This window comes from Anopheles maculipalpis, chromosome 3RL (assembly GCF_943734695.1).
Source record: "Anopheles maculipalpis chromosome 3RL, idAnoMacuDA_375_x, whole genome shotgun sequence".
In the NCBI taxonomy this organism is placed as follows: domain Eukaryota; kingdom Metazoa; phylum Arthropoda; class Insecta; order Diptera; family Culicidae; genus Anopheles; species Anopheles maculipalpis.
Window position 1 is genome coordinate 3,865,216 of NC_064872.1, and position 15,277 is coordinate 3,880,492.

The following is a 15,277-nucleotide window of genomic DNA, read 5'->3' on the forward strand; positions in this document are numbered from 1 at the left end:
ATATTATAACAAATATGGACGTATATGCATACAACCTAATAATTAACCATACTTTATCTATGAACTTCAACTATAATTAGTTACTTATCATGCAAAGACCAAAGCGATCTAGACTTTAAAATTCCCCAATGAAATCCGATCTAAACTACAAAGATTTTCTCCCACATTAGTAGTGATGAGCAGCAAGAATTAATAGAAAACAACGCTTAATCACTATCAAAACTGTTGCTTAAACTTAATCTAAACATAAGAAAAATTCAAACAAAACCTGGCCCATTACTACACTATCATTACTAAGAATTATATGGTTACACTAGTGACATAGAAGAACTGCTAACACGACGACACTGAAATCAAATCCAAACCAGTCCATAAAGACGTAAGACTAAATAGGAAGCTTGAGTATATCGAAATATAAAGGGAAGAAGAAATTTCGTACTTATAACGAATTTTGTTACAGAAAATAGATTAAATATAATAGAATAGTATAGAAAAGAATGAGAATAGTAATGGAAAGAGTATAGTTTGGATAGAAAGATAACAAATAGACAAATATAATATTGAGGTTCTTAGGCTGTATTAACAATACTTCGAAATAAATGCCTAGAAATATATATTGAAATGCGTGACATTTTTGGATGACAAGTTCATTCTTCCTAATCACCAATGGAATTGCTCATCGGAGAGTAATTAGTGTAGCAATACAGTCAAACTTAGATTTGAACCCAGGCACACCTAGTTTGAAGTGTCTTTGAGTGTCTTACGTCACTGTGGCAACCATTAGAGCGAGCTAAGCTCCTAATGTTATAGTAGAGAGTCTTTCTTCATGCAACTAATTACCAATTAATTATTTATCTACAAAAACACTTATTCGTACACAAAAACGTTTAGATGCAGATATAAGCCACGAAAGTTTTTTACAAAAACACTATAGACTTCTAGAATAAACTCTATCAACCTAGCTACGAGAGTATCAACTTTCTTCGAGCAAAATCTTCAATGTTACACAACACTTTTCCATGAGATGCCTCCTTCATGCATGCATCATGATCAGCAATAGACATGCTCTATGACCTCCGGTAGGTTGATCATGCGCACAATCAACTTTTTAAGGTCTGCGCGAACTATCCAGGAAATACGTCAACGGAAGCATTTTTTTGTGTGCCAATTTTTTCCAACAATTCTCTTTATACGTGCACAATTTTTTTTTTCGGAATACTTACAGAATTGCTGGTTATCAGCTACTCCTTGCTGGATATCTCTTTGGATTGTTTGTTTGACGCGATCGTAGCACCGGGCCTTGGTGGGTTATACTTCTTCGTGATGCGCGTTTACTCGACCATCCAATCACACCCTTCTGCTACACCACACACTATCCACCTACACCACCACCAGGAACTCACTGACCTGGAACCGGAACTAGTGCACTGTCGACCTACTAGAATTGCATGGAAATTCCATGTTTTGCCTCTGTTTCACCCGCGATACTGCATGGTTTTTTAATGGTAACGACACACTCAGGACACCAGAACACTGCAACGGTCAACGGCCCACGGACATACGCACACACAAACACACACGCGCGCACACTAGCCTGCGTCACGGACGCATTCACCAGAATCCCGATAACCCCCGCCCAACCACCTGCCACAGGTCCACCGGTCCACACCCTGCGGGACCCCCCAGGCTCACAATGGCGACCCACCCCGTGGTAAGGATGGTCCGCTAGTAGCGCAACCGATCTGCTTGCATCCAACTGAACTGCCAACGACGGACTCCGGCTCGAACTGCTGCGAAATGGGCACCGCACTAGCCCGACGACGGTCAGCAATCGTCTGGCTGTCGGGCCCGGGCATCGTCCTTGTCTGGCATCTTCACGGCAAATAGCGATACTAGCGGACTCAGCTCTCCCGGAACTAGGTGCGCTCTCACTTTTTCCCCGGATGCGACTAACCTGCTCCGTCCAATGGTTTTCCTTTGCCTGGCCCACAGGTGGCGCATGCGTCGTACAGAACAGGCCCAAATTTCTTGCTCCCCAGGAAAAATCTGTTACATACTGTGTGTTGCAACTGTGCAGGAAGGATCTCTCTCTCTCTCTCTCTCTCTCTCTCCCCAAGGATACAGCCACACGCACACCTTGCCGGGTGTGATGGCCACTCAGAAGCTAGTGAAATCTCTGTTTCGAGGGTTGGCAACAGTAGCTAGAGTGTGCTACCTTACATAGCGCCCCCCAAAACCGTGTACGCCAATCGACAGACGGCGAAGGTGGAGCTCAGATGCGCTAAGGAATGGTTCGCCGTATCCTTTATGTACTACTTGTCCGTGGCCACTGGCAAGTCTGGTTGTCCATTTGTGACGAAAATGTAGCTTTTTTGCCCACGTCGATAGAATATCTGTGCCCGTGTTTCAGCAAAGCGTAGTGGCTTCCGACCCTCGTTTGGACCCGTATTTTATGAAAAATGACACAATAGTGGGTGATCGCTAGGCCTTCTTTCTTTTTCTCTCGGACTTGCGTTTTCTACTTCAAACTTCCAACTCACCCATCTTTTTTTACACGATACACGGTGCACGAGTCTTTCAATCGTTCTGTCTGGGTTTTTGCGTTTTGGAGAAAGCTAGTTGGAAATCACATTACCGGCTAGACGCCGATTTTAATGGAAAAAAAGTAAACTTTATTTCTAAACGCAACACAAAAACGGGGACAGGTTGGGAAAAAAGGTTAATTTTAGCGTTCGCTTTTGTTCTGCCCGCGCACAGTACGTACATACGCCAATGCGACCATACGCCATTCTGCAGAGCACGGGAAATGTCATCTTCTGTGTGGGAAAAGGGTTTTCTTTTTTGCTAAAAATGAATCGTGAAACAACTGTGCTAACAAAAGAGGTATTGTTGAGTTAAGGTTATTCCACTGGGAAGCCTTTCGGTAATTGAAACATTTGCTCTACAGTTTTAGAAATCTTAGAAGACTTAGCGAGGTGTAAATGAAGCTTTTAGAGCGAATTTTGAGACTGTAACGAAAATATTCATGTGGATATTCGTAGCCTTTTTTTAATTTATTTTAAGTTTTAATAGATTTTATTATAAAGTGTTATAGAGAGCCCTTTGCTATACCGTCGAGATCGGGTAAGACATGAGAATTTTCATGCAGCTTCCTAATTATAGTACTAGCAGTGCTAAGTAAAGAAAGTCACAAAAAGCTATAAAACGCAACCATCGTAGAATAGAAATTTAATTAAATAGTAGATATGCTAATAGTGGTCCGGTAAATTAGACGACTAAAAAGTTGTTTGAACCCAATTTCGACCGTTCGCCCGTAATGAAGATTACATGGCATCAATAAATCTATAAGCCACGAAAGAGAAGATGCAGAATGAAGACTTCTTTTTTCATTATAAAATCTCTAGAGGGTACATCTCTGAGCAGTAGCGGGTAAGGCCTAATAATGTAATCTGAATGCCCTCAAAACCAATAAATCCACTGGCTAGGGAGAGGAGGAGCATCATATGCTACTCCAGAGAAAAGTGTACATGAGACTAACTAAATGCCAGCTTAAATAAAAGGACCTCAAGCTCACACAGCTCGACTGTCAATAAATACGAGGCTCCAAACATTTGCCATTTCTGGCTTCCCAGAACATACTCAACATCCCACACTCGGGAATGGCTAATCAGCTGAAGGTAAAATAAATCAAAGTAATCAGTACCCGAAGGCCTAAAGCTCTTGAAGTTGCTGTGGGAACTCTTTATAGGATCACTCTACTAAAATTAACAACAAACATTGAAATGAAACAGTTACACAGCGCTACTAGCACTTGTAAAATTCTTTCTACCGACAATCTAGCGAATTAATCCTCTTCACACAGTGGTTTTGTTGGTAGTTCATCTACTTAAGTGAAAATCAAATACCTTTTTATGTGTGTTTTATTGAGTCGTGTTTCTTATTGATGCACTTCATATTATTAAGGCACTTTATATTGATTTGTATCACAACTATTTACTATGTCACATATGAATTAGACTGTCGCCGAAGCCCAACTACATACTAAACACTCTGATTGGGGTAGCTATCAAATGTTTTAGTGTTAGTAAAACCCCCACAAACGATGCGTAGTAAAAACAAGCCTGGCCGACACTACGTGTTATTTGATTTTTATTATATTCATTTTTTAACATTAACAACCGATAGCGCATTTCTCAGACAAGTTTTTTCATAAAAAAAACTGAATAAAATCGCTCACGTGATAAAAGTTGTCCCTTTAACCCCCTTTTTTATGTACAGGAAAAAATGTTTTCCAATCCCTTCCCGCCTGGCTCATTACAAACCGTAACTGCCCATTGGCGGCGCAATGCCACCTCCCAGGTTAGGTGGAGTTAGGTCAGGAACAGCGTGTGAAGGAACAACATCAGCTGGCGCACCTACAATCCCCGTAGCGTGTCCCGCGTCAACTGGCATATCTGGCACCATCCCTGATACGACGCTACCTCCGGCATACCCCGATATCAGTCCTCCTCCGGTTAAAGTATCCGGAGCAGAATGAACTAACGAGGTATCTGGAACATGACCACCTACAGGAAGGGAGTGCATAGGATCTGTTCCTAGATCAGGGATCATACTTCCCGTATCCGGTAAAGAAGGTAAAGAATGCAATGGATCGTTTTTGGTGACATCACCAACCATATTTCCCGATGGGAGGCTCGAAACTGGACTCGGATGTGACGCACCTAACCCGGCCAGCGGATTGCTGAGTTGTGGAAACAGTCCTGCATTTAAACAAACTACCAAAAATAAGAAAAAGAGAGCGGATAGTTAGTATACTTGCATTGTTTGCTCTGGTGTCTCGTAAACTACTTACGCATGAACAATGCAACCAATGTTACAATGTTTGGAGTTGGATTGGGTAAGGTCCGCTTATGCTTGATGCTGGTGCGTGTTTCGTCCAGCATCTGCCGTATGATTGTACGCCATGCTTTCGACACCTGATGCTCTATCACTTGTTTCGGTGTGGCGATGGCTTTATCCGTCGCTTCCTGCTCCCGATCCTCACTGAACAGATCGTTTGGTAGCAGTTCGACGGTTGCTGGCTGTTCTAACGCGTAGACTGAAGTTTGTACCACCGGAAGCACTATCACGAGCACGACGCTCACAAGCGTGATCACACCACACGATGATTGAACCATTGCTGCAAGCACAGAAGACACAGAACAACAGCCATGCAAACGGACACCTTTTCAACAACTTGAACTACTCACCGGTGACGGTTGGCGTACGATGCATGTTGGACACATTCGGCCAGCCTACTGAAACGTGCCACGGCGTGCGTTTCCATCTTAAGTAACTGTTTTCAAAGTGGCCCGAGCTTTATCGGGGATGAGCGTGTGGCTACGGCGCGCTATGCAGACGATAAACACACGACTACGCAGCAGGTTCCAACTACCATCGGCATCCTCTAGTTCCGTATCGGACGAATGTTGTTATGATTTTTTGTTTTTGTTTCGTGAGGGGGTTTTGTTCTTTTACCTCACATAGAAAACGTGCACAGTTAATCATTTTTAACTACTTATCGGTGTAAGACGCCGCTGAACTGCGAAAGAAAGACCAGACCATACGTATGGGACCATGTGTTTAGAGTTGATTCTTCACCGTTTTATAGCAAGAAAAAATATCAAACGCAATCAACAACGTGGTGGGTTCTGTGGATCTGTTTTCACTTAATGATAACCACAACAAGCCCGAAACAAGTGAACTACACGCCAACGAAAGTGTGATTTACTAAACGAAAAACCCCCACAACGCTACTATCAATCATAGTTCATCGTGAACACGGTTTGTTCATCGCAAACGCACACATACTTCCCAATCTTATCAGTTGTGCCACACTCGATTTAATCCTGGTGTCATTTTTTCGGTCTGTGTGCCCCCTTTTTCCTTTTTTCCTCCCATTCAAACTCCCACTCCCGATAGCGGAGTATCACGCGGGTAGCTACTGCAGGGGTTTCTCTGCACCGTTCCTATAGACGACTTCCAATTCCATCACGGCGTTTACGGTCGATCTCAAACCGACACGCGTCCAAGGAATTCTCAGAACTTCCAGCAAACCCAATCCCACAAAACCCTCTTCCCTCCAATCCAATATCCATGGACGATTCCATAGAGCAATAACCGATGAGTGTTTGACCATTCCATTCGCCCTACGCACAATGTTTGCCTACGGCCAGCAGACACGGGCGGTTTGTTCGAACACATTGCTTGAATCTTTACCATCAGTCACGGCGGAAGTTAATAAAGTCATTCCAAACAGTCACTTAACGGAGTAGCTCGAGAGTATCGAAGAATGGAAGGAGCGCGCCGGCGGAGGTTGATATGGGGAACAATGCTTTTATGACGATTTAACATAGGCTGTTGATGTCTTTTCACATTTTCTAACTTATTTCTGGATGTCATAATTTTCGTGCTACTTAACAGCAAAACCCCATCGCAAGGACCCGTTTTGTCAAATGATTTCACAGAAAGAGCTTCATTTAGCCCTTTTTTTAAATCTGGTTCGCATAGAAACGACACGAGCTAGTTGGGGTGGTGGGGTGTGGTATGAAGTTGCTCTCGCAAAAAGTGCATTGCTTGTGGTTGGTGGACCGTGCAGTTCCCATAGTAACGCTGCCGTTGTGTCGATGAGTAAAGCTTGTGGAAAAGAAAGGCATTTTATTATCCCTTTGATACAGGCACAGGTACAGCTGGAGTAGATAAGTAAAATTGGTTTGAATTTTGTCAACATGGTAGCCTAAAAGTATGCAATTCACTTGTACGTCATCCTTTAATACACTGAGTTGAGTTTGAAAATCAAAATCCCTTTTTGCAGTAATGTAATGCGGAATTACATTACTAATATTACATTTTTATTACGATAAAATAGTTATGCTGCAATAGCTGCATTTCTGTTCTAATTACCTTCATAAGCATAAATGGTGAAGCTCTCTCTCGAACAACAGGCATCGCAAATGCCATCTTATTCTAATGAATTCTAATTTCTTATCCTGTGAATCCGGAATTTCCATGTCTTATGTAACTACTCTCAACGAGTATGCGATAAGAATTTTCCACACTGCTCATTCCACCCACGGCACACGCTCGATCCTAACTGCATCTCAGCCGTACGATGAATCAGCCCTATAAAACATTCGTCCCAATATTTGCAGTGCCCACTATGCCTTCGGAATCACTTTTTAATGACCTGCGAACTAATTTACAGCGGAAAACGTATCTCTCAGCCATCCCCATCCACGAACGATGTTGTGAAAATGTCTGCCTCACGGGTAGAAACCCTGCAAACCCTACACCCCCAAGCCCCCGTCTCATCCTAAACCGACTCCATCCATCCTAAACTCCGCCTACTCCGGAGCACCGGGTTCTATGTACCACCGACGCAATGTTACGTTCGCATCATTTGCCCCGCAAAACGGTTGAAATGGATACATTCTGGGGCTGCCATTTTTCGGTTGGCAACGAGCTTTTGCACCCCCCCCCCCCCACCCCTTCCCCCTCCCCTCCACCCACAGGCTCCTCCTGACCTAGGCCGCACTAGGCAAACGCAACCCGGAACGACTGCCAAAAGTAAAACGAACACGGCGAAGCTGAGCGTTTGCGTACGGCAGAACGGCTTTTTCTCTGTGGGAAGATTACGCCATACTGCGTGTGTTTCTTTGGGTCGAGTAAAATGTGAGCGACACAGTGAATAATTCTATGGCGCTGTGCTGTGTATCGATTTTTCCATGTGCCGCGATGGGTTTGTGATTTGGCAATAGATACTGCCGTGGGGGGGGGGGGGGGGGTACTGCCCACGCTTGGTGGGAGCTGTTTGCAATTGCTTTCCGTGAACGGGTCCTTGCAACACTTTTTTGCATTTGCATTCTATTTTGGCATGCCGCGAGATTTGGTTTATTTTTCCACATGACGTAATAATATTCACAGCAATAAGTATTGGATGTGTTACTTTGAACATGGTTAAAACATGTTTTTAAATTTGCTTTTTAAATGATTTAAATTGTTACTATTCTCGTCTAATTATTTACGTTACATTTAGTTAGATGATGTTAAAATAAATCAATTTACTGCGTGCTTTTGAGCTTCCCTCTATAACCTACATACAGGACACACAAGAATTTGTGTGACCTGACATTTTTCGGTTTTATTCGTTCGTCCCAAATAGCGCTGACTTATGCATAATACGTGCGATAAGCTCATGAAAAAGTGATGATCTTTTATAGCAATAATGTAATAAATTACTGGATCAAACACAGAGTATTAAAACTGACAATAAGAAACATTTTCAACGTGCATTAACCTCACATAAAGTGAACACTTTCTTTTCTTCTTTTGTGGACGACAATTTTATGAACGATTCTTAATGCATTATGCTTACAACTATTTGGTTTTTTCTCGTGTTTAAAGTATGTTTATAAAAGTGGTTACTTATATGTGTATTTGTATGATTATCCTATTCCGTTCTTCATTCATCTTTACAGAATTTATCCAATCCGCAGCTTCTCTGGTGTTGACATCACCGTCCACCACATCCTCACCGATTGCCATGGATACACGACACACCGAGCCACCTGCCAACTAGAAACCGATTTAAAGACAATCCTATCACTCGACAAACTCTAGCAGAACCGCCTCATTAGTAATTTATAAAAAGAAATTTAAGCAATAGTTTAAACTTATCCGATACCATATGCCATAATCGCAATAGTTTTTCATAATATTAAAATAATATTTATAAATAAACGAACAAAAAAATCTTTTAAGAATGCGAAAAATATGCACATAAAGCTTCAAGCACGAGACCAACCCTGCTTTTCAACCGCACAAAGCTTTTATAGCATGGATAGCTTTACTTTATAGCTAAGCTATAATTTCCTCCTGAGCAGCGTTACGTTTCTGTGTCTTGAATGAATGTGCATGCGCAAATCGTTACACAAACGTTATTTCATTTTAAAATTTGTTTTGAAAGTTAGTTTTTAAATAATTATATAATTATTTACGATTTAATGTTACTGAAAATGGCCCATACTATAACGTGGTGCAATTTACAACGCTCTGAAAATAGATTAAAGCAACCGTAGATTAGTTTTTTTTTCAGCAGACGGCAGTAGAATTCTGCCGCTAGCTATTTTTTTGCTATTTTGTACAAGTCTTCTGTTTTGCATTTTTTTTTCTATAACAAAATTAATCAAAAGAGTTATAATTTTCTATCTGCAAAAATACTCCAAAAGTTAGTGCTCAGTTGTCCGCAACGCAAATATGGCTCAAAACAGTGTCAACTTGTACGATTTGCGGCTCAAACTTTTCGGCCCAACATTGGATGACTCTGTCCTCTACGGGATTGATCGCATGATTGACTACTTCGCAAAGCAAAAGAACCGGAAAGAGCCCGAAAAAAAAGAAAGCTTCTATCGGTCCTGTGAAGCGTTACCCGTGCTGGAAGAAATAGCGCCCATTCCCCAACGCCTACCACCGAAGCTTTCCTCGGACGAAATGGGTACGAACTACTTGTGTTGTTGATCAGAACCGTTTCTGAGTGTGTTGTTATTTAAGCACTTCCACCGAGCCTCTCCCCCGTTTCTAGATTTTATCATCGACGCAATTGTTCAGTCTCGCCGTCAAAAGTCCACGCGAAAAGCGAACTCCACTCCCAGCAGACGGATCGGACCATACCCTCAGTTCCGCCAAACTCGGTGGGCCATCGCACGTATCAACGAGTTCGATGATGGTAGCAAGACGTACGAAATCATGAGGCCACTGGACGGGGCATCACTACAACCGACGGTGACGGTGTCGCAGGATACGGAAATTGTTTTCGCCGTGCTGCAAAACGGGAACACGCTCACGTACCGTATCTAGCAGCTAAATCCACCGGCTGAAGCCCGTCGATACCGCTGATTGTGCGTATTTTATTTTTGTGTCACTTTTTTGCTTTGTCTTTCCCAACTATTTCACAATCCGAAAGAAATGTGCAATCAGCAGTGGATCTTTTTTACTTTCAGCTTTGGTTCTTGATTTCTTCTCTCTATTGTAGCTCAATTTAAGTTTTTGTTCTTTACGAACATCCGCAGCAGTAAAGCGAAGGGAGCAGGAAATTCAGCCGTTCCTCACGATCAAGTCGTCCAACAGCAAATGGGATGAAAATGATAACAACATTCAAAAATCAGTCGTGCGCAATAGACAAGCAGACAGCGGAATGGTCGTCCTGTCCGTCCAATGTTGCAACTCGCTTACTGCTACTTACTACCGCTAAAGGGATACCTCGACTTACTCCGGCAAAAACCAAAATTTAATCTTTCAAAGTGATAACCTACACTGCGAGAGGCATCAACTTTGTCTGCAAAATTTTTGTGTGCTTTGTGCAGCACAATTTTATGGTTCATAAAGCAAGCTCTGCTTTCTAGTGCATTTCTCAGACACCCGTTCTTTCTCAAACATGAAGATGGCTTGTGTGATATTTTCTTGACGCTAAAATTGCAGTCAGATGCCATTTTCTTGATAGACATATTGACAGGGAACGGCCAGAGAAAAGGCTAAAAAAAAGCTCCAAAACTACACCAAGAGTCTAAACTTTCATTCAATTCGCTCTATTCCACTCGACAGATGGTTTTCAGTAAGGGGGATGCTCTGCAATATAAAGCAATATAACCATAAGAATGCATTTTATTGTGACAATCACTTGGCACTCATGCAGTCCCTGGTTTAGCTTCAGTTCACTTCACTACGCAAGTGAGTACTAACCCTCAGCTCAGTCGAGTGGACATTTCACATCACACTAACTATTGTGTTAGCGTTTTGTTTCACAGAATTATGATAATCTTTTACAACTGTCTCCTATTGCACATTAAACACACGCTTCTCGGAATATCAAACGACATATTTAATGCATCATTCCGGTGAATGACGAAGCATTTACTTATATCGCTGCTTAGCTCAGCTCCTATGTCCGATATTATTCATCATTCGCATCATACTAAATAAATATAGGAAAAAATCAATCTCTAGACATATTTACTTACCGACTGATGCTCAGACAGATTCGCTTTTCTTCTCCGCTTTCTCAAGCTTGAGTCTCGGTGCCCTTCATAGGGACCCCGAAATCTCTCGCCCAAACAATTGTTGGTAAACACCCAACAGACCAGACGTGTCCTCGCGTAAGGCTCTCGCTCTCTCTCTCTCTCACTCGCTTCAAAAGCCCCCTTTAACCGAGAACCGAGAAGCATACATCAAGCGCGCAGACAGATGGACAGATGTTTTATTAGCCCTTTTGTCTTGTCCCTTAACCCAATCCCTGCTCCCAAACTGCCGTCTGGCAGAGCCCACTGACTCCCCATTACGAAAAAGGGCCGGTTTTTCGCAATTTAGGCGCCATTCTTCACCGACGATAGCGCGTGTGTGTGTGTGTGTGCGTGCATTCGGGGAATCCTGCCACGGTAACATTGTCTGTATACGGGGTTTTGCTGATCTCCCCCGGACCTGGTTATTATTATTTAATAAGCAGCTATAGAGAAGCACATACACACCCCAAGATCCGTGCGTTTCTTGTGCGTTGATTTTTTTTTTTTTCCTGGACCTTCTGCAGAAAACTGAAGAGAAAAAAACGCAAGGGCCGCTTGGAAATATTTGGTAGCAAAAAGGTAGCTAAAAAGAATCGGAAATGACCGAAAAATCGCCAGGACTGCCGGGCTCGCCCAAACCACGAATTCGAGTATAGCTTTAACGGAGAGGAGCACAAATTGGCACAATCAACAAGGGGCCGATTGATTTATTACCGAAAATGGTAATAATTCGGGATTCGTCCGTTTTCTTTCACAATTAACACGTCTCGGTGGAGCATCCAGGAGTTTTATTACAGCAGAAAGGAAAAAAACGTGAAAATTGGACAAATGTCACCAACAAATTCAGAGAGAAAAACAGAGCGAAAAAAGTCACAGTTCTTTTAGTAATAGTTTATTCTCATACACATTGTTTTACTTCGAACTCACAGCTTCAATTACTATTTCGTTTCACGTGTCCACTGTCAGTGAAATGGAAAACACACCGTTGTCCTCTCCTGCCGCCATAACGAAGAGCTGCTTAACCAATTTACACAAGCAGCCAAAGAGCAAACCTTTCCCTTTTAAGGCTTTTCGATTAAATTAGTTCTGCTGTTCGGTGGTTCTGTCTGAACCTGTTTACACGCCCTGAAATTCGCCTTATCATCCTCATCGTTTAAAGGGGTTTTTTTTTGTGTTGGGATTTATCCCAGCCAGACACGACAGCACGTGTCCGTTCGACGAGCATTTGATGGAGTGCACTAAATTGCTTCACACCTAAACAGCCACAACAAAAACACGCATTCCAGCTGCTGTCCACGAACCGTTTAAGCGCTAATTGCTACCATAACAACAACAACTGCTCCAAAAATTACCGCCCCAACACGGGTAGGGTCGGGCGAACAACTACAACAGTTCACCAAGCATGGCGCGATAAGCTAATTAATAATACAAATTGTTAGGAACCATCTGATTGGAGAGAGAAGATGGTTTGGGAAGATGGTCGCCTTTCTTAAGGCCTCTTATCTTCAATTCTTTAGTGCGTTTACAAGAAAGGTCTTATTAATGAGATAACGTCTCAATCTGCAATATAAAAATGCTATAATAGATCTGTCACATTTTTCTCAATCAATATCAGTAAAAAAAGATAGTAACCAATATTTTTCTCTCTTTCGCTCTTTCTTCCAATTTGACAGCTGTCATACGGTGTTTACTATTTATTCAAAATGCCACTCTGGAAGTTACCAGCGGATCGTTACTTTTCTTTGCTCCTTCCCATATTTTATTGCTTTCACGCAAGTTAAACCACTCTACTACACTTGCTTGCTACATACACACACACACAACATTCGACATGTAATGGAACAATAACAACGATCATTGTTCGGTTTTTCTTTTCTTTTCATTTGTTCTCTAATATTCATAGCTTCAATACTGCTGTTGGATGGGGCTCTTTTGTTTTTTGTTTAGTTAATCGCTAATTAATAAGGTTTTTCGCATTTGCTCTTGGTTTTTTTTTCGTCCATAAATACCTTCCTTACTGATAACAGAAAGAATACACACGCACACATAGAGAGCACACGCACACTCATTAATGCAACACGCTATAATTACGACATGGCGTTCGCTTACAGGAGGATCTTAGAGGGATGTTTTTAACCTTAAATATTTGCTCAGATGGCTGGGTCTATCTCTCTCTGTTCCTCATTTTTCTTATTCGTTCGTTTTCGTTTTTTTTTTTGTTCCTCTCTCTTCTATTGGTTTTCACACTTTTCCAGCCATCGATTTAGTTAAATAATCATTTGTTTTTCATTTGTTTTGTCAAACTTGTATCGTGCTTTTTATCGTACTTTATGGTTCGAGGTCGCAAAATTCTCTTCCTCATTTTTTCTTGCTATTTTCTTCACCTCGCAATACAATAAATATTCTCTTTGCAAACTACAACTAGAAAAGGTGGTTACGATTTCATTACTTCATGTTTTGTTTTATTATTAGTGTGTTGTGGGTAGTACTGTGTGTATGTGATGTAATCCTCTTACTCATACTTCCCAACAATTCTCTCACGCGCCATCAACCTTCCCTGTGCATCCTTTGGCTTATCCTTCCTTGTGTATCCTTCATTCGTCCCGCTGCAGAAAATTATTCCACATAAATAGCCCACCAAACACCCAGCCCAAACAGCCATGATCACCTGCTGCTGTGCCGCGAGGACACATTAACATCACAAAACGCATACCACTGCAACCCTGCTGTTTCGTCGCGGTACGATAATTGATCGACACCGCGGCTCAATCAGCATCCGCCTGCCCGTATCCGATTGCGCGTACGCGTCAGGAACTCCTGGGCGCTGATTCATCGGGCAGATGCAGGTGATTCCAAAGCGCGCTGCGTTCGATTTACCGGTTTTTTTTTCTTCTTCCAATAGTCCAACAGCAACAACAACAATAATACAGGCAATAACATTTTCGATACACAAAATTTAGCACACCTGAAAGGTGGTACCCTGACCGGTGACTTATGCCAGACACCGGTGACAAAATTTGCCGCCGGAGTGGAGGCTCGCTGCTAACTTTGCCTAGCTATGAGTCACACGCAGCTTCACCAATTGCGTCGTTTGCGTATCGTTTCGCGGCACGGAAATCCGATCCGATCGGTCGAGGTGAGAGAGAGAGTGAACGCGAACGGCAACTAAAAAAAGCAGCTTTTTCTTGGCCCAAAACTGCCGCCCGGCACCATACGGTTGCCCATAATTAACACCGCCATTCGAGTGCGTATATTTTTGTGAGTGAGTCTCCCCTTCCCTCTCTTTCTCTTCTCTCTCTCTCTCTCTCTCTCTCTCTCTCTCTCTCTCTCTTACCCAGATGGTATCAACCTCAGTGATGCTGAGTTCCAATCATAACTAATTTATTCGCCACCGATTATCTCATCCCGACCGAGCCGGACGAACCCTGCCACGCAAGGGTTCTGATGCATGACATCAGAGATCCCCCTCCCGGCTAGTCCACGCAAGTTCATGGACACACAGGGGGGCACGTACTCAGCAAGCGCAGAATTTGGAGCGCTGTTAGCGTCACACAAAGCGATCACTCATCCAGTGTCATCCGTCCGGGCCGTTCGGGCAGCTCGTAAAGCTTCACCCACTGAATGACACCAATCAATCGCCAGTGCTGCTGTGGTGTCGAAGTCACGTGCGCCAAATGCAGGAAGAATAGTGATGCACCAACTGCAAACGGGGCCGGTTAATGGTGATGACTCAACCTCCGATACTGTCCGGGTGCAATCGGGCACTACTGTTGCATGATACATTCTGCAAACTTTCCGACTAGAAAACTTGGAAAAGTACCTAGGACGCGAGCGCACACGTTCCTAGAGTGTTACTGACATCGCTCAGACTTCTGGTTGAGCGGCAGAACACCTGCGCCGCGTCGCGTTCCTTGTTTGATTCGTCAGATTGACTTCAGATATCTCAATCACAAGTCAAACTGGAAACAATTGTTTTATTCGTGTGGACACCGAGAGAGAGACGCACATCTGGTAAACCCTGTAAACGTGCTACACCTGAAACCCCAGTGAACGTATACATTCTACAACAACTTCTTGGGACTTTCCGAAATCCTACCAATGTCCCAAACTCCCCAAGTATGCCCACATGCACACACGAGAGCACACGCTTTTGGCAAATTCGCAGCACCATTCATCATTCTAAG

At 42.8% G+C, this 15,277-nt stretch overlaps 3 protein-coding genes across 4 annotated transcripts in view; 1 reads left to right on the plus strand and 2 right to left on the minus strand.

The window, feature by feature from the left end:
- Window positions 1–15,277, minus strand: part of LOC126563828 (nuclear pore complex protein Nup154) — a 505,032-nt gene that overhangs the window by 397,101 nt on the left and 92,654 nt on the right. The window lies entirely within an intron of this gene.
- LOC126566010 (uncharacterized) lies at window positions 4,315–5,274 on the minus strand. Its single transcript, XM_050223211.1, has 4 exons — window positions 5,250–5,274; window positions 4,853–5,179; window positions 4,722–4,775; window positions 4,315–4,565 (listed from the first exon to the last, which is right to left on the minus strand). The coding sequence occupies exons 1-4, from the start codon at window positions 5,272–5,274 to the stop codon at window positions 4,315–4,317; spliced, it is 657 nt and encodes a 218-aa protein (XP_050079168.1).
- LOC126565526 (uncharacterized) lies at window positions 9,295–9,894 on the plus strand. Its single transcript, XM_050222711.1, has 2 exons — window positions 9,295–9,532; window positions 9,620–9,894. Exons 1-2 carry the CDS (start codon window positions 9,295–9,297, stop codon window positions 9,892–9,894), a joined length of 513 nt encoding a protein of 170 aa, XP_050078668.1.